This window comes from Mustela lutreola, chromosome 3, assembly GCF_030435805.1.
Source record: "Mustela lutreola isolate mMusLut2 chromosome 3, mMusLut2.pri, whole genome shotgun sequence".
NCBI classification, from domain to species: Eukaryota; Metazoa; Chordata; class Mammalia; order Carnivora; family Mustelidae; genus Mustela; species Mustela lutreola.
In genome coordinates, this window is record NC_081292.1 from 184,651,653 (window position 1) to 184,674,969 (window position 23,317).

The window sequence follows — 23,317 nt, forward strand, 5'->3', positions numbered from 1 at the left end:
CCTGCCTCTCTGCCTACTTGTGATCTCTTTCTGTCAAATAAATAAATAAAATCTTAAAAAAAAAAAAAAAAAGAAATGAGGGCATGATTCTTCCTACACACTCGAGAACCATCACTGCCATCCCAGAATACTGCTTTAAAGGTCTGTATTTCATGTGTATGCAGACATACTCTCAAAGCCACAGCTGAATTTATGCCAAACCAGAAACAATTTCCCCAAAGACTCCTTACCTTACAGCTGTGAAAACACACAGACATTTAAGTTTGCTTAGGCTAGGAACATAGTGTGGCTCTTATGTCCAAATGACAGCAGATCCCCGAGGACAGCAACTGTGCCTTCTTCCCTCTTCTGAGCTCCCACAAGACTTGGGCACTAAAATGTATGCTAATGCTCTGCGCGCGAGTCAGTCTGTCTACTGGACTGTGGTATCTTGGAGAACGGGGCCGACTTTCCTCCCTCCACACCCTCAGTGCGAAGCTGGTGCTCAGTGTTGGCCGAACCCACGGATGAACGAGCCTCCCCGACAGCCAGCCCCGTGCTGAGAAACCCACAGGCTCTACCTCAACCTTGTTGACTTTTCTGGGCCTCCTAAAAACGCATTCCTTCCCCTCCTTCTAGATAAGACATGCACTACACATTCTGAGCCTCAGGATTTGGGAAGCCACTGTCAGCAGAGAATTCTATTTTTAAGAGAAAGAAAGTACCAGGGGTTTTTAAAATTCACAGGTTTGAATAAAGAAGAACGTTACATATCATCTGGAGGCAGTGGATTCCCATTTTGCCGAGAGGAAAAACAAAGGTAAACTTCTGAAAATCCTCCACTGTGCTCTGGGGCCCAGAACGTCCGTCAACGGTGAGCTGCTCTCGAGGTGGGAGCTGCACGCCTTTTCCTCATCTTTATTTTTGAGCCCCGTGAATACACTGAGTTCTGCCAAATGGCTGGCTCCAGGCCTTTCTAGACTTTCCTCAGAGAGGACTTGAGGAATGAAAAGCAGGAAAACCAGCTGACTGAAAGAGACACAATCTCATCTGAGAGCAGAACTTGAGTAAAGCCTACTTAAGAAAAAAACAGACCAAAAACCTGTGGAAAGTTCAGCTGGCCCTTGGACAGCGCAGGGGTTAGGGCTGCTAACCCCCGCCTCCTGCAGTAGAAAGTCAGCATGTATTTCGGACTCCCCCAAAACTTAACTTCTCATCCAGAAGCCTTACTGATAACATGCACAATTAGTACATATTTTGTATGTTATATGATTACTTACTGTATTTTTCCAATAAAGCTAGAGAAAAAAATATTTTAAAAAAACATAAGAGGGGTGCCTGGGTGGCTCAGTGGGTTAAGCTCTGCCTTCAGCTCAGGTCATGATCTCAGGGTCCTGGGATCGAGTCCCGCATCGGACTCTCTGCTCAGCAGGGAGCCTGCTTCCCTCTCTCTCTATCTCTGCCTGCCTCTCTGCCTACTTGTGATCTCTCTGTGTCAAATACATAAAATCTAAAAAAAGTAAATAAATAAATAAAAAATAAAAAAATAAAAAAAACATAGAAAATACATTTACCGTACTGTGCTGTATTTATTGAAAAAAATTTGCCTATGAGCAGACCCACGCAGTTCAAACCTATGTTGTTCAAGGGTCAGCTGTAGTTTTTTTAACAGGGGATGGAGGGAGTCTCTTTTTTGGCTTGAAAAAAATTTACTATTTGATGTGAGACACTTGGACAAGAGAGGCCACCAGATGAAGGCAGTCGCCCCTAGTATTCAGGCCGAGGGCCCAGGGCCCCAAGCTGGCCTCTATCCATGACCTCCTGGCAGGGAGATGGGCTGCAACCCCCCAGCTCAGGCCTAGTAAATATATGACACTTTTAAAGTGCTCCCCAGGAGATCCTAATATGTAGCCAGGGTTGAGAACTGCTATTTGAGAAGAGTAAAATGCCAGTTTCCCACAAGATAAAGACAGTGATTTCTATTCTCCTAGAAACAGAGAGAAGCTCCAGGAGAGCACAGACATGAAAGTTCTTGGAGCTTTTAAGAAGAAAGTTTCCCCAGAGATAAAGTGCTTAAAGACTCTGCCAAGTCACTTACAATGATGACAACTTTAAAGGGGGTTTTTAGCTGTTTTTCTAACTTGCTCAGAAGGTCGAAACTGACAATGTTGACCAAGCCAGCCGTCAGGCGATCCTTGCCAGTCACCACGACGTTGATGCAGTCCGGGCTCAGAGACGGCAGCCACTGAAGGAAGGCCTGGGGACGACAGGGGAGAAGGAACCCTCGGGGATCTGGCCGGCAGCTGCCAGCTGGGACCCCAGCCCACCCATGAGCAGCCCTCTCAGTAGACAATGTTAACGCTTCCCGAAAAACGAACTCGGCGCCTTTCTCTCCACAGGCCCCTGTATTTGCTGGCACCCTTAGGCCCATAAATTTAACAATCACCTCCACTGCCCTCCCACTCATCTGCTCCTTCACGTTCCGCTAACACCACACGGCCTGCCTTTGGTAAGGAAGCACTTGTTAGCAGTCACTGTGCTGTCTGTGGATTTCAGACCTCGAATATCCAACTAGATGGCAAGTTTCTGCAGCGCAAGAATGGACTCTTTCTAGAAGAAATTTTATTTTTTAAAATTATTTTTTAATTAACATATAATGTATTATTAGCCCCAGGGATAGAGGTCTGTGAATCATCAGGCTTACACATTTCACAGCACTCACCATAGCTCATACACTCCCCAATGTCCATAACCCAGCCACCTTATCCCTATCCCCCTGCCCCCAGCAACCCTCAGTTTATTTCATGCGATTAAGTGTCTCTTATGGTTTGTCTCCCTCCTGATCCCATCTTGTTTCATTTGTTCCCTCCTTAACCCCCCCATGACTCCCCCACCTTGCCTCTCAAATTCCTATCAGAGAGATCACATGATAACTGTCTTTCTCTGACTGACTTATTTCACTCAGCATAATACCCTCTAGTTCCATCCACATTGCTGCAAATGGCAAGATTTTTTGATGGCTGCATAATATTCCATTGTGTATATATACCATATCTTCTTTAACCACTCATCTGTTGATGGATATCTAGATTCTTTCCATAGTTTGGCTGTTGTGGACATTGCTGCTATAAATATTTGGGTGCATGTGCCCCTTCAGATCACTACGTTTGTATCTTTAGGGTAAATACCCCGTAGTGTGATAACTGGGTCGTAGGGTAACTCTGTTTTGAACTTTCTGAGAACCTCCATACTATCTTCCAGAGTGGCTGAGTGGCTACACCAGCTTTAGGAGGAATATTATAAAGGAATTTTTAGCAGATGCTGGTATATACCAAAGACACTGATAATGACAAATAAGTCAAGCAGAGAGAGTCAATTATCATTTGGTTTCACTTATTTGTGGAGCATAACAAATATCATGGAGGACAAGGGGTGTTAGAGAGGAGAAGGGAGTTGGGGTAAATTGGAAGGGGAGGTGAATCATGAGAGACTATGGACTCTGAAAAACAATCTGAGGGGTTTGAAGTGGCGGGGGGGTGGGAGGTTGGGGTACCAGGTGGTGGGTATTATAGAGGGCATGGATTGCATGGAGCACTGGGTGTGATGAAAAAATAATGAACACAGTTTTTCTGAAAATAAATAAATTGAAAAAATTTAAAAAAATTAAAATTAAAATTAAATATTTATCACCTGCTCTCCTGCAATCTTGCCATCCCTCGCCCAAGCCAGTGCCTGGAGACAATGGAAGGCCACCAGGTACCTGCATGTCAGTGGCTAGGTCCCTGGGCTGACACTATGGTGATGTTAAGGGCTAGTTCTTCCTCCAGTTTTGGTCCTGCTCTAAGTGACTGCCTGATTCTTTTTCTTTTTTTTGAGAATTTTTGAGGGTGCTGTGGGAACCTAACCACATCAAATAAATATGTGTTGAACTATTCATTTCTAGAGGCAGTGGTGGAATTCAGGTCACAAGGACAGAAAAAAAAAGAGGTATTGCTGTGATGCACATTTTTAAAGTTTTGCTTTCTCTTCAGCTGGAAGGGCACGTCTGACATTTGCCCGTTCTCCACGAGTGGCTCATGGGGGAGCTTAGTAAGAAGCCAACGTGTGAGGAAGTGGACAGCTGCCATAAAGAGCAGAGAGCTGGGAAAAGCTACGGACGATGAATTAGGTCTCCTTTCTCCACTAGGTTTGCTTCTCTGGGTGTTCATTTCACAGATGCTCTCTGATCCCTGGATTCATGGAAGGCAAAGCTCACGGCCGAGTGCTAACGCGGTGTCCACATCGGGGTCTCCAGCTCTAACGGCACCGGCTGACAGTGACCATCCTGCCCACGCCACCTTCTCCAGGTGCACAAAACCTGAGCCGACAACTCAGAAGATGCCCCTTCAAGGTCTGACTACCAGTGAGCCTGCTGCTTCACCTCGGTGAGACTCAGTTTTGTCATCTACAAACAGGGTTGATACCGACTGCATCCAAGTTCACACAGCTGCTATGGGATCGAGGGATGTAAAGGAGGCAGCCATTACGAAACCTCTGTGTGGTACTGGCAAGCAGGGGGAGCAGCAGGGACAAGAGAGGTGCTCAGGAAGCATCTGCTGCCAGACGGAGGCAAGTCTGAGCTCCTAACCCCTCTGCTTTCTTCCCTAAGGGCATAACCTGATTCTAGTTCAGAAAACCAAGAGTCTGGCCTCTGAAGGCCACCTCCTCTCCCTTCCTCCTTCAGCTGACACAGGATCTTCTAAAGCCCCCCCAGGCCCTGTCCCCAAAGTGTTAGTTGACTGCTTCAACACTGAGGACACTTTCTGGTTAAAATCACAACACAAGGGGGGCTGACCTGCTCCCAGGTGAAGCGCACAGAGGACGGGACCACCACCAGGAGCGGCCACTCCTTCCGGTAAAAGGCTGCGATACAGATGGCTTGGATGGTCTTCCCCAGGCCCATGTCATCAGCCAGCAGCAGGCGGCCTCTCTTCGCTATGGCAAAACTGAAAGCAGACGAGGGAAGGATAGGGGCATGGCGCATCCGTCAGGGGTTAACCCGCCATCATGCCACCACGTAAAGCAATACCACTTGGTGTGGGCCACTGCAGTCCGCAGCACGGGCCCTGCTCCCCGGGAAAGGGCAGACAGGAGCCAGCAGGGGCCAGCATGACAGTAAAAAAATATTCAAGAGTCCAAATAGGAACAACGTGGAATAGCAGTCAAAAGGTAGAGAGAGGCTCTAGAGGCAAATGGGTCAAGCAAGCCAAGGGAGGGAGCTTCTGAGAGGTGCAGGCAAGACCTGGGGGAGTGAGAGAGGAGATTCGGAAGCAGCCCCTAAACAGGGGCCAGGAGGGATGGCCTTGTTCGCATGAGAGGTATGCCTAGAAAGGAAAGTGGCATCAAAAGCAGACTTTCTCAAGGTCAGAGAGGGCATTTATGCACAGAGGCAAAGGGAAGGAGCTGGCAAAGACAGAGGGCGCTGCAGAAGAGAGGCGGAGGGAAGGACAGCACCAGGGTGTCCGCCTACCAGAGAGCACCAGCCTCAGCAGCTTCTCCTCCGCCAGCAGCTGCTGGGGCCCCTCAGCCCTCCAGCATGACAACTCTTGCTGACGCTTTGTGAAGAAGGGCACCTTCTTCCACTCTCTGGGAGCCTGAGTGGCCTAGGGGGCATCCCAGCTCCACCGCTTCACAGCTGGGTGCCTTCCCGCAGGTTACCTCAGCTCCTGGTGCCTCAGTGCCTCAGCCATGCGATGGGAATAAAAGGGCCTGCCCCAGAGACCGTGGTCAGGGTTTAACGGAGTTCATGTTTAGGACACCGACTACAGGGCCTGGCACCATCGTACATGCTGGGAAGTGTTTCTCTTCTAACTACTACCCCACAGAAAGAAAAACAATCAAGATGAAGGCTAAAAAGGACTTGCTTGACTCACGGATGAATCAGTGAAAAGGGAAAAGATCCCAAGTGGCAGATGTCTGGTCTCCTGCTCCAAACACCGGCACCTCTTCCATCTCAATTTCTCAAAAACTGATCATTCGCCCAGAAACCCAAGAATAAGCCAGTTGATGAGGCCTTTTTCTTTCCTCCTCACACCACCAAGGCAGCAAGTGTAGCCCCTTCTGATCAGCAGAAGCACGGCTGACAGGAGCTGCAGGGGCCTCTCTGAGCTGTCCGCCCTCCGAAAGCCAGCGCCCGCTCAGCAGAGGCAGCAAAATGAGCAGCGTGTCTGCGGGGGGCGGGAGCCGCCTCCTAGGCTCGGCGGATGACATCCATCACGTCACAGCACTGCTCTGACCCCCAGCGACCACGATGGCCCACCAGGGCAGGTAGCAGACCCTCTGCACCGCCGGCTGTGACCACCACATGACTTCAGTGGCAAGGAAGTGAGCTCAGAGTGGGGCCACCTCGCCTCTCAGACAGGCCCAGCCTCTTCTCGGCACATGTGCTTTGGTTAAATCTTCTCGGCTATCTCCAGGATTGATTTGCCACACAGATGGGGGATTCATTTTTTACCTCACTTTTTAGTTTACAGAACTGACCGCCAGGGCGGAGGGGGGGCACCTAGGCAACACACCTGAGTACCCTCTGCTTCGGCCACTGGCTTCGTCCCTGTGGTTTGTCCATCCAGGCATTCTCAAAGCAGAACAGACCCTTGAATTTTGTGGTCTTTCCTTTTTCCCTGCTTTGAAGTAGCCCAACTAAGGAACAAAGTGGACAAAAAAGAACAAAGGAAATGCCTGCCTAACAGAGAAACAAGCTGAACATTTCCGACAGGGCAGTTGGAGGACCACAGGGGCTGTGCTCATCATTACTTAACGTGGTTTTCAGCTCCAGTTCCACTCCTGGAAGCTCAGTGACTCTGGGCACATGACTGTCATGCTGGGTCTCACCTCACTCATTTGCTCAAAGGAACGTTTTAGACGTTACAGGAACCTGATCTAGATCTTAGAGACTTTACTACATAAATTTAAGGGTGTTTTCCCCTTAAAGGTCTGGAACTGCCAGACCTTGTTCTTTAACACCCAAATCTTGGTCTTTAAAGGATGACAGTTAATATCTGGATTTAACTGGAAGTTTCGAAGAAAGGCTGTAAGTACCACAAGGGAAAAGACAGAAGTGCTGGCCGGGCTCTGGTTCAAGCTCACATCAGGCCTGGGGGCTCCACACAGAGCCTCTTGGCGGTGACGGCTTAACTGGCAAGGCAGCATGTACCACACGGGCCCAGGATCTCTAATGGGGCCCAGAGGAGCTTGGGCACCAGAGACAGAGGCTGCCCATGGCTGGGGGTGGGCAACCTCTCAAGCAAGATGAAGTTGTGCAAAGCGAGTTATCTGAGATAGATGGAATTGGGAGGGAAACCCAGGGAAAGGGTGTGAACAGAGCTGGGACCACGGGAATGCAGGTGTGACTGCCCAAACCTCAGAACAAAACTCCAAGACAGTGGTCAAGCTTTTACCAAAACCTCATGAGCAGGCTGCCTGTGGGCAGGCTGTCTTTGTTCACCAGGTCCACAAGGACTTACTTTCCTTATCCTGGCTTACATCCCCAGCCACACTGCTGAATGACAGATGAAGCTCTTACCATCTCTTTCCTCTCCTTGGCCTCCAGTGTTTTCACTAGAAGGCAAATTCAAACCTGTCATTTGGCTTCTCCCAAGAAGCTCTGGAAAACAGGACAGGTCAGGATGTGGGCCTATCTTCTTTTCTGTCTATAATAAGAACACCCTTTCTTTTGGAAAACCAACACCTTCCACTCTCAGTCCAAGTAACTTGGGGACTGGGGCCCTACCAGCTGGCTCCAGGGATGGGTCTGTCATCCAATCTCACCAGTAAGACTCCCCAGTCCCCAGGCCACAGTGACTGGTCCTGGCATGGGCACCAGATTCCAGGCCCTTCAGTGTCGGGCCATCAGGAAAGAGAGCTTCCACTGGGTTGCTGTGCCCTAGCCGCCACACCTGAGGAGCACCTGGCTGAGAACAAAGCAAACAGAGGAGAGAGCCAAACTGAGAGTGGGACAGAGAGTTCTGATGAGATCTCTGGAGACCCTTGGTTTTCTACTACGCACACTGAAAAATCTCTTTTCTTAAACCCGTTTTGAGTTGGGTTTCTGCACACCTGCGATCTAGAGTCCTGATTAACTCATGGAATTTGAAATCAATGGTTGTAATCAGGCTTTGCTTACAGCACACCTGGTTGCGCAGTGCCTAGATGCTTCCAGATGTGCACGCAAGATGAGTGTTCTTAAAAGAGGGAGGAGCATCTGAACCCAGTTTGTGTGAGTCACGAAGTCCAGGAGAGAGGAAGACCCAAGAACCTACTTGACTCCCGCTCTCTGGAAGGGCAGCAGATTGGACACGAGCTTGGGGTCCACTCCAGAAAGGTCTGCCTCGGGGATGGGTTCTGTGAGGCAGGGAGACGTCTTCTCTAGCTGCGATGCGAATGCCAGGGTGAGTGTCTTGGGCAGAGGGTCCAGCTGAACTTGCGGAAGGCAGCGCACGCTCTGGACTAGGAAGGAGAACAGAGGTGTGTGACTTGGAGGTTAAGGACCATGAGAGCGAAGGACCGTGAAGGGGCTCTGAGATAGAGCTCAGTGACTGGAATTCTGCCGTGTGTCACCTTCTCAAAACTGTAACTGGAGAGAACACCGAGGGCTGACAGTCATATCCTGAGCAAGTACATACGCCTAGAGGCCTAAAGCTCCCTCTCTACTCCTAGTTCCTGCAAATAAGAGGGCAATCATGAATGCCAGACTGATTCCTTACACTACACGGATGCTGGGAAGAATTGCAAAATGTTTCTGTGACTGATTCTTCTTTGACCTAAAGTAACTTAAAAGAAATTATCTTAGTATTCCCATTCAAATAAGTAAGGTCCCACATTCTTAAAAATCAGTCCCTGAAGACCCATAAAAAAAGGGCAAGGTATAGAATGAATAATCTTGTCTTGCTTCCATTCTCTTCATGTTTTCTTTGGGTCTTGATGTTTCAGAACATGAGAACTCGACGTTACCTGCAGCTAACAGGCAAGGAAGTGCGCTGTGCCCTGTTCAGAGCAGCTGTTAGGTGTTTCCAACAAAGATCAGGAGGATAGGAGGGCTATTTACAGACAACTGTAGCAATGCCAAAGCCCACCGCATGATAAAAATACAAGTGGCCTTGCACCCTGGTGACCCTTTCCCTAAGAGAATGCAGATCTCCCCTTGAGAGAGGGGAGTTTGAGCAGTGACGTCAGCGGTGAAGCAGCTGGCAAGTCCCTTGGTCTGGAGGTAACCTGACAGCACCCCACCCGCCCTCGAAAGCAGGTGTTGGCAAGCTAAGACCTGTGGGCCAAAGTGGCCCACTGCCTGCTTTTGTAAACAAAGTGTGACGGGAACACGGCCATGACGATTTGCTTATGGAACATCTATGGCTGCGGGCTTGCCGCAGTGGCTGACTTGAGCACATAGGAGACCACAGAGCCTACAAAGCCTCAAGTCTTTATTATCTTCACAGAAATAACTCACCAAGCTCTGCTAAGCTCAGAGTCTCAACTATTACTGGGAGTGATCATTACTCTCACTCTTTAATTAAAGCTTGTACTTAGGGGTTTTTACCTCCCTTCCAAGTGAGTGGTTCCAGAGTGGTTCCAGTGGTTCCTCTGGAGAGGGGGGGAACTCTCTCCTTCCAGTTGGACCCATTACCTCAAGGGAAAAATTACTTGGGATCTTCATGAAATGAAAGCAAATTAATTTCAATGATTTTGCTTTTTGAAGGAATTTAGCCTCATCTGATTTTAAAATTAAGAAAGGAACAAAAAAAGCCCCTTTATTTAATAGAGAAACAGAGAAAGAATAAACCAGAGATACAAATAAAACAGATAATTCTGGGGGGAGGAAAGAGGTAAGTTAAAAATTAAAGATGACAGGCCTAGACATCCCTAGTGGTAGAATTACTCCCCATCGACTACAGCCCACTGTCTTATGGGTGGTGGCTTTCGAGATATCCTTCCCTTTTACCACTGTCCTTTGGAAAGTCTACCTGGGAGAGTAACTACTGTCTGCAGACCTTCGACTCTCTTCATTCTTTACCTTTAAGTGGGAGCCCTGGGAGTCCCTGTCATCCTCCAAGGGGCTGTTTCCAGGAACTTGGTAAAAGGAACCAAATAAGAAACTGGGTATATTTCACTCTTCTCCAATATTATTCAAAACTCTACGGTTGTTGGTTCTGTACTCCATACAGTTATGTGTTTTCCTGATTATGTTGTAATATGCTATATGTATATATATATATGTAATATACACAAATATGTAATATGCTCACAACATATTCAAGTTCTCTGCCATACCATCAGCTGGCTACCACAGCAAATACTGATCTGAACATGGAGGGCCGGGCCATCTACCACTACCTTAAGTCTCTCTGTATTCTCAATATATTTAAATCCACTTCCATTTTTCGCTAAATGTATATACCAGCTATTTCTGGAAATGCTTTGGGTGAACAAAATCATCACGGTAAGAAATTAGGTGAGGCTGGTGGCTTTCATATAAAAAAGACTTCCCATACTGATGGAGAAATACATTTTATGCCTCCAAATTCAATTTGAACATGCTGATTTCTGCACACTTCGGGAGACCGAGCACCGCATGTGCTTTCAGAAACCATTTTCATTTTAATCCTGCTGATCACCAGCACTCACACACCTGATGGAAGCTTAGAAAAGGCCTGACGATCCGGCTGGTGCGAAATGTGGAGCTCGGCGAGCATTATGTTCTTCCAGCCGTTCAGGAGGAAAAAGCAACCTCCGCTCTGTCTCCCGCCAGCTCCTGCCTCCCGAACCCTGTGCTGCCAGTTCAGCCGCGCGGCTGTGTTTCTGAGACCGCCCCCCAGCTCACGGATGTCCTTTCCAGGTGCTGGAAGATGACAGGAGTGTGCTGTCTGGCTTCATGAGTCATCTAGAAATCGTTTCTGTGAAACAGCTCTTTGGCAGAATGCTAGGGAGCCACACAGCAGAGAGATGCTCATGTTTTCAAATAGCAGCTGACAAGACCAGACCATTGAGGGGGATGCAGAACCCTTCTGGACTGTGACAGCCCAGGGAAAACAAAAGGCCATTTGCCAATCTCACTGTGGGCAAATGGCCTCAAGTCGGTGAGAAAAAAGAGGGAGGAGGGAAACTCTTAGATTTGCCTTAGATATACCTTGCTGATATAAAATAAGCCATTCATATGCTCAGGGGGTCTTATTGTCATTTCTTAATGAGTTTCAGATGCACACACTCACTAGCTCAGGGTCAGGAACAAGACCCAGGGTGAGGGGAGTCGTGGGGCCCCCAAGGTTTACGGTCTGTGAGCAGTGGTATCGGGACTAGGCTGGGTCACTGGGCAGTGCCTCATATCCTCAGCCTCTTGTTCCCAGGTCTGGCTTCTATGTTTCCAAATGGGTCACATTACAAAGTCAAGATCACCCGTGTGGCCTGATCTCCATCATGGACTTTATTGTGACCCTGCAACGCTCCTGGAAGGGAAAACAACAGGCTTCTCTCTCTGAGTTCAAGCTTTTCACACTCTACGAAGTGGAAAGAATCCATCTTCTTTTCTATAAAACACTATATTGACAGGCCAACACGTAAAACAGCAATCTGAGCCCTAATTCTAGAACTCCTAACTCCAGACCCCTAGAGTCCTTAATATAAAAGGCAAAATTTTGTGTGTGGCCATTATGTGCATATTTCTGGGTGAAGAATCCATCATTTCCCCTCAGACCTTCCAAAGTCTATGGCCCACACAAGATGTGGACCCATCATTATATAACGTCATGTGAGTCGCAAGCCATGGTTTTTCGTTACAATCCTCTGCTAACACTGTCCATATCCTGCTTCACATGTTGGTCCACAAAAGTCAGTCTTTATGGCTCACATATTTATATGTCTTTCTGTGGTTGAAAAACAAGGGGTCAAGAAGAAAACACTCAGGCCCATTGCTCATCAATAATTCAGGTCTGGCCAACCAGTTCGCTGCAAATCACAAGTTCCAAACAGCAGGGCCACGGGTTCTCGGCGCGTCAGGCATCGTCTCTGCCGCCGCTAGCCTTTGCTGATACTAAATAAGGATCTCATTGCATTCAAACTGAACCCTGAGTCTGCAGCAAGTCTCTCTGCAAGGACTCAAAGGCACTTCCCTTATACTGAATTTCTGTCCGTAGGGCAGATACGGATTGGAGACTCCTTCTTTCACGGGAAGGACGAGGGAACCCAGAATGTTCAATCATCTGCCCGGTTTCACCTTGTAAATCACACGAGGAGACCGAGGGAAGAAACCCAGCTCTTCCCTCTTGCTGACAGCCCTGGCCTGCTGGGCAAGATGGGCAACGACCTGGAGCTCCTCGGCTGGAGCTTGGGTCTCCGGGCCTGACTGGGACCACCACTACCTGGGAGGCCCAACGAGTCCTCAGGGGTCCAAGCAGGAGGAACATAAGTTGTGCCAGTTGCGAACCCATTGTGGGCATGTGACAGCTTGGTAGATGGGTGACAGATGGGTGTTCCGGGACAGGCAGAGCTGTGCCCACGTTCCCCTCTCTCAGGCACACTAGAATTTACTGCCCCGCCCATGCAGAGCACAGAGACGAACGGTGTGCCCCAACTGGCTTCTGCTTCCTGTACTGACACCCGTACACACACCCCTTCCTTGGTCAGTCTCCAAAGTGCTCATTAAATGCGTGTGCACCCAGGCCTATTCCAAAGCCCATAACCACGCAGACTCTCTGACCCTCCCTGGTCATCTGGTTCTAAAGTAAAACGAGAGCCTGTTCTTAGAGGGAATCTACAGTGGCTCCTATCTACACTAGCAAACTGAGTTCATGTCTGATGCCCAAAGTCCCCAACTAATACTTGTCTCACGGGCCTTAGGAATTTGATGCGTACAGCCACACTCTTGATGGAAGAGGGGGTCCTGCGTCTGTGGGCGGCTGGAAAGCCACCCTCTCAGCTGCCTGGAAACATCTTCCCCCTCACTTGTCCTGCACACGAGCATGTGAAATTACCAAAGGCGGGAAGTCAGGGCCGGGGGGGGCGGTCTTCCTCTAAAATACGTTAAACTTAAAGCAGATGATGAAAGCTTAACACAGCATGATATAAAAAAAGCAAGGTAGGCAACTCACTTAGTTTGTTGTGCTCTTCCAAGAGAAAGTTCCACTTCCTGGTCTTGACATCTGCAATGACAGGAAAAAAGCAAGTGTGACACCCTGTACCCTCCTGATGCATCATTCATTCCCCGGTTCTAGAAATCTCCAGTAAGCTCGGCCGCTGTGGCTAGTCCTGGGCCTGGCACTGGGGATACAGAAACAGAGAGTACCTGCCCTCAAGGCTGCCACAGAATTCGGGGAGAAAAGACAAGCAGACACCCCAAGAATACTGTGCTGTTAAGGGAGTGACAGAGGGTCCTACGGGGACCTACAGGGATCCGTGACCAGGGATGGCTCGGAAAGTCAGAAATGCCCTCCATTTCCAAGATGGGGGTAATAATAGTAGCTTACACTTATTCAGTGCTTACTTTAAGCTAGGCATAGTGCCAAGAGACTCACAGGTGCCATTCCTCTGCTCCTCATGACCCCAAGAGCTGGGCACCATTATTAGCTTCAATTTACACAGAAACAAGCAGCACATTGTCAGAGAGGACAAACAGCCAACATTCAAATCTCAGCTCTGCCATTTCCTAGCTGTGTGACCTTGGGCAAATTATGTACCTTCTCTGGGCCTCAGTGCCCACACCTCAAAAATCAGGACGTTAGAGCCCCTGCCTCAAAATGTTTATGATGGGGGCGCCTGGGTGGCTCAGTGGGTTAAGCCTCTACCTTCGGTTCAGGTCATGATCTCAGGGTCCTGGGATCAAGCCCCGAATTGGGCTCTCTGCTCAGCAGGGAGCCTGCTTCCTCCTCTCTCTCTGTCAGCTTTTCTGCCTGCTTGTGATGTCTCTCTCTGTGTCAAATAAGTAAAATCTTAAAAAAAAAAAATGTTTATGATGGGGCACCTGGGTGGCTCAGTAGGTTAAGATTCTCTCTCTCCCTCTACACCTCCCCTTCAAAAAAAATAAATAATTAACACGCTTATGAACATGTATCTGGTAAACAGTGAGCCCTCAAAAGCAAGCTGGCCATTATAAATTATTATTGTTGTTATTAGTAGGAAACCCTCTGCTGATGCGTATCATGTAGCACACACTACATCCGATACTGACCAAGACAGGCAAGCATCTCAGTCCCCAGCACCGGCTAAGTTCTTCTAGAGTTTTCTTATTGATCTACCTCCTGAGAAAATCATGACAGCTTCCACCAGATAAAGGCCTTCTGGCCCGAAGACATTGAGTCTTCTCTGCATGACCACTGAGAGGACAGGTGGTGAAGGACCAAGCAGCACAAACACAGCGAGTTGGTGTCAGGGAAAAAAGCAAGGTAGCGGGGATATAATCTGACAGATCGAAGGCACACAGATGACTCCTGACGTGGGAACTGCATGGGAGGCTCCTCCTGACAACAGCCCGATCCTGACCCGGGGCAGAAGAGCAAACGGGAAAGTCTTTAAAGAGTAGCTATGGCCAAAAAAAAAAAAAAAAAAAAAATCCAGTCACGGTTTCTGCATATCTCAGTTGGGGGGGACTAGAGGTAGATATTTTAGTCATTCACATTCCCAGCAGAGCAGGCCACATCAGGAGTGTGACTTCAAAGGTCCCACTTGGAGAATGCACACAGGCCATCTGCACTGGCCTGTAAGGGCGACCGACCCCACACTGAAGCCAAAATCCCAAGGGAGCAGGGGAGGCAGAGAATGCTGGCTCTCGTGCGTGTGGCCCGTCTCATGACTCAGGCCAGGCCCCGGCCCCTCTCCCTTAAATCCTATCAGCAGGCTGCCCTTGGGAGTTAACACAAATGTAATAGCAGGCATCGCCCTCCTCCTGAAAGAGCCCCAACCCGGAGGACAGCTCACAGAGCAAGTAATTCTAGAGAGCTGCCCCCCCAACACCGCCTGAACACAGGTCTCCGAAACAGGAGGTGTTAAGGGTCTGCTTCCTACTTACCTAAGGAAAAGACTAAAACCACCTCAAGGATGGAAGATCAGTGAGCCATACAAGCCACGTGGTTTTGTAGTGACGCGGCCCAAGATGCGGAGACCCAGCAGCTCCAAATCCCAAAACAACTTCAGATCCTGATTCTGACCGGGCACTTTCTAAAGAGCCACACAAAAAATAAAGCAGAACTGCTCTGCTTGGGCCAGTGGTGTTCGATTCTGGCCACGCAAATGAATTCAGTCAGCATCTCTGGGTGGGTACCAGGCACCAGCAATCGCGCTGGGAGTGGGTCTCGGCAATCTGCTTTAACAAGCCCCCCAGGCAGTTTGAATGCATGCTCAAATCTGACAACCATGGACTCAGTCTACTCAAGGGTATTTATTTTTATGGCATATGCCTGTGTTTCAAGCTCTCTTAAGGGACAACAGTCATTTCCGAACATTCAAACAGAGAGAGAAATAACCTGCCCAGAGATCACAGACCATCATGTAGCCTAGGAATAAGGCAAGAGCCAATTACTTGCCGTAATTTCTGGACTCCATCTGCTTAAACAGTGCGATTAGGTCTTCGGAGTAGCCGATGTCTGCCTCGAAGCGGACCCGGGAGATGAGCACGCATTGCCCTTTGACAAAGGCCAGCGAGGGAGCTAAAGGCAGGCAGGTCTGGGCTACCCCAGAAGTGGAGGGTGACTCCCTGTTGTCCTCGGCCGCTTCCAAAGGCTGCAGGGTGACCGTGGGGAGGCTCTGGGCTGCTTTCACTGCAGAAGAAAAGGAGAGATGTGACAAGGTGGCTGACTTCCACACAGGGAGGGAAGAAACACAGTTCGATCAGGAAGGCCTGCAAGTGAGCTTTCGCTGGGGCATCAGGACGTCCAGTCTTTACTGAATGTAATGTCTGCTCCCCAAGTGTTCAAGTTACAAAACCTGCAACTCAGAAATGACAGGAGAAGGAGGGGCTCACCAAGATGTACAAACTCAATGGGTAATTGATGCTGCTGGGTCAGAGAAGCTACTGAAGCCAACGGCCCGGGAATCAGTCCCCAAACCCAACCCCCAGGTCACCGCTGCTCTTGCTTGGAGAGCCAGGGAAAGAGACACAGAACCATCAGCCCATAAATGCAGTTTGAGCCCGATTCTATCTGTTATGGGTTGCACTGTCAGATTAGTCAATTTGATGAGGTAAAACTAAACTGTCTAAACCAACAAAGAAATGGGAATTGAAATGCAAAACTACCGAATCGAGACTTCTGCAAGAAATCTGAGGAGAGCCAGCACTTGAGAAAATACTAAGACCACAAAATGCAAGAAGACCGAGATGTCATGAACTCAGAAGAGAGGGGCAAATGAGCAACAAACACCTGGAAAAATGTTCAGCTTCACAAATAATCAGAGAAATAAAAAGAAATAAAAAGTCATTTTTATTCATCAAATGTGCAAGATTAAAAAACAACAACCACCACCAGTTCTCTGCATTGCTACCTGGGAATAAAACCTTTAAAGACAATTTGGTAATCTGGAACAAGAGTCCTAAACAGTGATCATAATGATTCCATTTCCAGGAATCTGCCCAAACTAACAACTGAAAATACAGAGATCTATGGAGAAAGTTACTCCTTGAAACTTTAATCCTACGCAAACCGGGAGCAAAGGTAAGTGAAGCAAAAAGGAAATGATTGAAGCCATTTATGACATATTTATACCATGGAATGTTATACAACCATTAATTTTTTTAGCAAAAAGTTACAAAAATACAAAAACCAATATTAGTTCAACAGTATGAAATCATTTTCTTGGGGCTCAAAGTATCTGATAGGGGATACCTGTATTGCCATTGCTTGGAATTAGCCATTAAAAATGCTTCTGCTGGAACACTAGTAAAAAAGTAAGATAAAAAGTAAAAAACAGCAAGATAAAAATCATATCATGTAGATAAAGTGTGTATATTATAACACACAGAACAAAGTCTGGAAGGAGAAAATCAAATAATAATAGTGGTTAACTAAGTAAGGAAATTATGGGGGAGTAGTTGTTGTTCTTTGCAAGACGATATACTTTCCACATGTTCTACAATGTATGTACAGGAGGGTTAAAAAAGGCAAAATCCACAGGTATGCCGAAAGCAAAATGACAGAAAGACTGACAGTCTTTACATATTACACTGATTACACGGATAAAAAGGATAACCTACTAGGAAGGCACACAATAAACCTATCTGAAAATTAAACAAGGACAGAGGGGAGCTACCTTTGTGCTGATCACAGACCAACACAGTGTTGTGGAATCCCCATGTTGTACACCTGCAGCAAATGTAACACCGTGTGTCAGCTATACTTCAACAGAGGGGAAAAAAGAACAGAGATAAATGCAGAACCCACAACCATCGCACCAGTGTTTAAGGGACATCTCGGTAGACAGCAAGTCAAGTGTGTGAAATGCTGATAAGGACACAAATGAGCTAACTAATTCATAATCAGTAACATTCATCTGAAAGCTATACAGAGAATTCTGTGCCTAATAACCGGTTTTTAAAAAAGATGTAGGGCATTATGAAAAGCAGCTATGCCACAAGGAAAACCAAAATCAACCTGTAAAACCAGAAGTTATCCAAGTCCCCATGCAATGTGAGTACAGGAGTAGAAAGACGATAATACAAACAAAAACCACGGTCGTGGAAATCACTGGTTTAAAATGAGCAAAAATGAGAAACGCAGGTGTTGAAACCTGCAGTCTTAATCGGGAGTACAGGCCCTCCCCCTCCCAGCACCTAACACAGGGATTAAAATAACAGTAAGGGAGTGTCACCCCCCTCCCCCGCAAAAGGTCACTAGCAACTACCAAGCAAGGGACACCACCCGATGCCACACATTTAAAGCAGTGGATGCCACGGAGAGACACAGGGAATTGTGCAGGGGGCTGCCCCTCCTCTGCCCCCAGAAGCTGTGCTGGCGACTCCAGAGACTCCCACCCAAGGCCCCACACCTGCAAAGAAGTGACCTCCCGGTCCTGCATCTTCACCTCTCCCCTGTCTGAACTGGGTGGGGAAAGAGAGAGGAGTGAAATGGCTGCGGGAGGAGAGGCGGAAAACGGGAGGCCCGGACACGCAGGGCTGACGTGTTGGCAGAGGAAGAGGCTCCAGGCTCCAAGGGCTGATGGAAACCTTCGTTTACGAGTCCACAAAATCTGGGAAGATAGAGGGGTGCCCCTTGAGAGCTCCGACGGCTGACTGCACTGGGTTAAAGGGGCCCACTGGCGCCTGCCCAGGCAACCCCTTCTCCCTACCGTGCAGGTGAGCTGACCGTGCAGAGGGCTGTGAGGACGTGGCTGTCCGCTGAGCAGTCCTGTCAGGGTGGTCATGGCTGGAGCCAGGAGCCCCGTGGGAATGTGCGCTCGGAGGTCAGGCTGTCTGGGTCTGTATCCCAGGTGTATGCCTCACTAGCTGTGTGACCCCATTTTAGCTACCTACCCTTTCCGGGCCTCCGTTTCCCCATCTGTAAAACGGGTGTTGTGAGAGGTAGAAGGGTTAGTGTATAAGGCCATGCCTCATTTTACTGCTCTGTGCCGTGTCACAGATCTTTACCCGCTGAAGGTCCGTGGCAACCCTGCACGGAGCAGGGCTATTGGCACCATCTGCCCGAAAGCATTTGCTCCCTTCCTGTCTTTATGTCACATTTTAGTAATTCTTGTGGTCTTTCAAACTCTTGCATCATTATTCCATTTGCTATGGTGATCTGGGATGAGTGATTACAACTTGCCAAAGGCTCAGGTGATGGTTGTAACATTTGAGCAACCAATTTCTAAATTAAGGTTTGTACACTGTTTTTTCAGACATAATGCTACTGCACACTTCACAGACTACGGTATAATGTAAATGTAACTTTTATATGCACTGGGAAACCAAAAGTCATCTGAGTCACTCTGCTGTGCTACCTGCTTTGTTGTGGGGGTCTATAAACAAACCCACCATGTCTCCGAGGTATGCCTGTATGAGGGGTTTAGAACAACCCAGCAGAGTGGCTCCAGTAAGTGCTGGCTTTGGTTAATACAGTGACCTTCACCCAGGGAGTTGCCTCAGTAGGCTGGCCGTGAGTGAGAAGGGCACTGGGCTAGTGCCCTAAATGCCATCTAAACCATAAGCCAGACCACATCTGCTGCTCTAGGGGCCGCCCAATACCAGGATTTCCCTGCCTGCAGGGCAAGGACGTGCCTACTTACTTAGGGCACCATAGTCGGTCATGCTGAAGTTCCACGTCTTGGTGGCAGGATCTGAAATGAAACAGAAGTACTTAGTTGCCCATAATGGGGTTGATGACTGTCATTCTGAGTTGTACTGAGCCATTCAGTAAAAGCTGGTTTAATGAATGAATGAGTGCTCGGTTCGAAAAACAGTCAATGGAGAGCCACTACGGTTGTACAGATTCCCTGTGGGGGACAAAGAGCAAATACAAATAAGGACGGGGCTATTAACTCCACATAGTGCAACGCATCAGGCCCTGGAACCTTATGGCCTCGCCTAACGGGGCAGAGGACAGAGGTGGGACCAGAATCCAAGTTCTCTGGGACCCAGTGTAGCCAGGCACACTGAACAAAGAACAGGCCCTCTGGGCTGTTGTAGAGATAGCACAGCCTGGCTCTGCCCTTCCAATAGGAACCAACTCAAGCGTCTTATTTCACCTTACTGAGCCAGCCCTATTGCCTTGAAAATGGAATTAACATTTACTCTCAAAAAACTGTTGTTATGCTTAAGTGCTACAACACAAACAAAGCACGGGGGGGGGGGGGGGGGGGGGAACTGGCCTCCCAGTAAATATTCATCCCTTCTCCATATGGCCATGCGGCAGCCCCCAAGTTTGGCAGCTGTTGGAAGGAACGTCTATTACAAAAGGAAACATGAGCTAAAACAAAAATTTCAACAACTGGACGGACAGAATGTGCCAATGCACTCTCTTCATATTTATGAGAAACTGTTAGATTAAAAGAGATTCTAAAAATAGAAAAAAGAAAAAAAACAAAAACCATGTGAAGAACAAGACGGAAGCCTCATTACCGTAACTTCTGCTGGGGAGACGCTTAAAAACTGTGATGAGCTCGGCATTGTACCCGATCTTCACCTGGAAGCGATCGCCACTTCTTATGCACCTTCCCTCCTGGGAGCTTCCTGCTTTGTGGTGTGAGGCCCCCAATTTCTGTGGGTGCCTTCCTTCTGTCCCAGGTGTCACACTCCCTGAACCACAGTTGGTGTCAGAAATGTTCTGCCCTGAGGTGGAGGGCCTCACTGCCTTGGCCTCTACTCCAGGATCCCTGGGTGGCTGTCCAAAGAAAGAAGCTAGTGTCTTCTGGAAACTCTTGGCTTTGGACAAAGGCTCCTGAGTTGTGTTAGCAACGGGTGTGGATTTGATCTCCTGTGAAGCTGGAGGATGACCTTTACCTAATGGACCACCCAACATTTGTTGGCTGGGACCCTCTGGAGGACCTTGTGCAGAGGGAGGAGAGATAGCAGTGTGAGTCATTTGACCTGATGGGCTGTGGCTCGGGCAGGCTGTGGGCACATCTTGCCTCTTCCAGATCCCCTTTGCCTGCTCTGGAGTGCTTAGATGAAAACTATGGGAATTAGGAGGTCTTTGGTCACCATCAGATGAACTGCAGAGATTCTGTTGCCTGAAAATGACACCATGGTTCTCTGGCTTAGAAGGATCCCTGGGGAAGTTTGAGAGAGGGCCCTGCTTGGACTGGGGAGAGTTGGTGGCAATGGAGGAGCCAGAGCCTGCGCTCTGATGCTTTTCTGCTAATAGTTTCTCAGCTCTCCGGGCCAGAGCCTTTTGCCGGTTCTCTTCAATTTTTTTCCTCTGCTCCTCTGTAAGAGGCAGGGACATTTTAACAGGGAAATGCTTATGCAGGGGCGTCAGTCTTTAATCAGAAACTTGGCAGAAGCTGAGAAAGGAAAAACAATATTGAAATAAACATTAAATATATTTATTTTTCATGCTCCTACCTTGATTTTAAAAAGCTTTTCTCTAGGAAATGCACAATTTGCACAATCAAGGGACATGTGAAAGGTTTCTTTTATAACTGAACACAGACACACACATACCGCACCCCCCAAACACACAGGGACAGTAAGTAGCATATATTAAAACAAAGACCCTGACAAAAAGCAAAGAGCAAGGTGAGATGGAATGCAAAACTAAGCAGGTATTTTAGCTGTAGTATTATTCTCCCCCTCATCCCCCAGCCAATGTGAGTGAGCAGACCCCAAGGAAGTTAGGCAGTGCAACCTCATCTATCAGATGAGAAGGATGACATCTGAAACAGTAATGGATTAGACTGACATAGACCGAAACAACCACATACCATGGTGAGACACTTGCTAACAGACTCCTGCCAAGCTGGAAGAAGGAAAGAAACATTAGCTTCATGTAGACTGCACACTAAATTCACCCTTTTAATTCAATCCTGTTATCATTTCTGGCAAACCAAGCTGCAGGTGGCAGGTGCAAGCCACAAAGCAGTGAGCCTTACTGCCTCCCCTTCAAAATGCACCATTGTGAAGCAACCGTGACTTTTTGGAAAAATGAGGGGAAAAAAAAGTAGTGCATGCTCATTGTGGAAACTCAGATGCCACAAAAAGATGTACAAAAAAGAGTTAAATTAATCTGTAATCTCACCACCCATCAAGAAGCACTGTTGGTGGTTTAATTTATTCTGTTTTTCCTATTAATATCCAAAGATACATGCCCCATATTTAGGAGATATGAGTATTTATCACAAAAAAGGATCATTATGTACATTATATGTATATTATATATGTGTATATGTATAAATATAAATGTACATTGTATATGTATGTGTGTATATATACACATACATATATATATACACACATACATATACACACACATTGTTTTGTATCCTGATTTTTTTTTTCAATTAATTTACTCCGGATATTTCTCTATGAACCATACAATCTTTTACAATATTCTAGAACCAAGGAGCTGGACCCCAATTTCTCTGGCTTGGTTCAGACTGAGCCTCCATCCAACCTACTGCCATGTAATGCTTACAATGATGACATGGGGATGACTCCAGCAGCACTGTTGAGACCGAGAGGGTTCAAAGCTATTTTTGCTGCTGAAGACTCCCTTTGGGAAGAGCTCCAAAACATATGGAGTGTCCATGGTACCTCTCTGGGGTACCTCCAGAGACCTCTCACTTCCTCCAACCACCCATAAGGAAGGATCTGGGAAAGGCTTTGTTCCCGGGGCAGAGCTGAAGCACTTAGGCTCCCTGGGTAACACACTCCTAACTTTCCAACCAGGGCTCCCCTACACCCCCAAACTCCCCAGACCCAAGGCCGGATGCACCGCCTCCAGGAGCCAGGGGAGGTGAGGCCCTGAGGATGAAGAAATCTCACTAGTCGGCCCCAAACCCTAAAGACAGCCCACCACCCAGACTCCCCACCGCCTCCCTTTGCCCGCAGCCCTGCTCCACCGGATTGGGCGCGCGCGCGCGCCTCGGACAGGCAAGGCCATAAGGGAGCGCCACGCCCCACTCCCACCCCCATTATCTCCACTTGGATTCACCCGTCCCCTTGGCCCACTCCCTCTTCCTGGCTGGCATTTGGTCTCGTCCGCCTTCTCACCCATACAGGCGTGGAACTCGAATCACGTTGCCGGCCACCCCGACCCCAGGAGCGTCTCCAGACCCCTCCCCAGCCAGGTTACCCTTCCGGGTGCGCGGTTAACGGCAGGTATTCCAGCGCCGCCAGCTCGTCCGCCTTACTGCGGCGCCTGGGCCCGGAGGGGGAGGGGTCCGGTCACCGCAGAACTACGCTTCCCAATGAGCAACGCGGCCGCAATTACGCTTCGCAAAGTGGGAGTGACGAGCCGGGAGAGCGGGACCGATGCTGCAAGGTCTTCTGGGAGCTATAGTTCCGGGCAAGAGCCTGAAGATGATTAGGCGATACGCAACCACGTGAGCGGGGCGAGCGGGGCTCTAGTGATGCAGCCTGGGAATTGTAGTCTTTGTTTCCACAAAGGTTTAGCCAAACACCACATCTTGAAAGCCTGTAAAGTTGAGGTTTCCAAAGCTGGAGTCTCGGGGTCACAGCTGTCCCAAGGGGCATCCCAGACATTGATTTGGTAGCTCTTAACCCACTGAGCCACCCAGGCGCCCGGTTGATTTGGTAGCTCTTAAAAAAAAAAAAAATCTCCTGGAGCATCAGTTCTAGGTATTGATCACCTCGCCGTTTAAGCCCCACCCGTTGTCCAACTCCTACCTGACCTTCCCGGACGAGGAGCTTTGGCGGCGTCAATCGCCATTTGTT

At 48.3% G+C, this 23,317-nt stretch overlaps 1 protein-coding gene across 3 annotated transcripts in view; it reads right to left on the bottom strand.

Annotated features, from left to right (window-relative positions):
- The window catches only part of SMARCAL1 (SWI/SNF related, matrix associated, actin dependent regulator of chromatin, subfamily a like 1), a 60,292-nt gene extending 37,319 nt beyond the window's left edge, over positions 1 to 22,973 (bottom strand). The window contains exons 1-9 of one of the 3 annotated variants that reach the window (XM_059168100.1): positions 22,716 to 22,973; positions 21,346 to 21,380; positions 20,042 to 20,925; positions 19,210 to 19,260; positions 15,522 to 15,755; positions 13,095 to 13,145; positions 8,277 to 8,463; positions 4,814 to 4,964; positions 2,078 to 2,236 (exon numbers count right to left, since the gene is read on the bottom strand). In XM_059168100.1, the coding sequence (XP_059024083.1) occupies positions 2,078 to 2,236; positions 4,814 to 4,964; positions 8,277 to 8,463; positions 13,095 to 13,145; positions 15,522 to 15,755; positions 19,210 to 19,260; positions 20,042 to 20,867 (1,659 nt within the window). In that variant the 5' untranslated portion in view covers positions 20,868 to 20,925; positions 21,346 to 21,380; positions 22,716 to 22,973. Of the gene's footprint in view, positions 1 to 2,077; positions 2,237 to 4,813; positions 4,965 to 8,276; positions 8,464 to 13,094; positions 13,146 to 15,521; positions 15,756 to 19,209; positions 19,261 to 20,041; positions 20,926 to 21,345; positions 21,381 to 22,574 lie in introns of all 3 variants that reach the window. The other 2 variants (XM_059168099.1, XM_059168101.1) reach the window with 2 other exon arrangements.
- Positions 22,974 to 23,317: the final 344 nt, after the last annotated feature.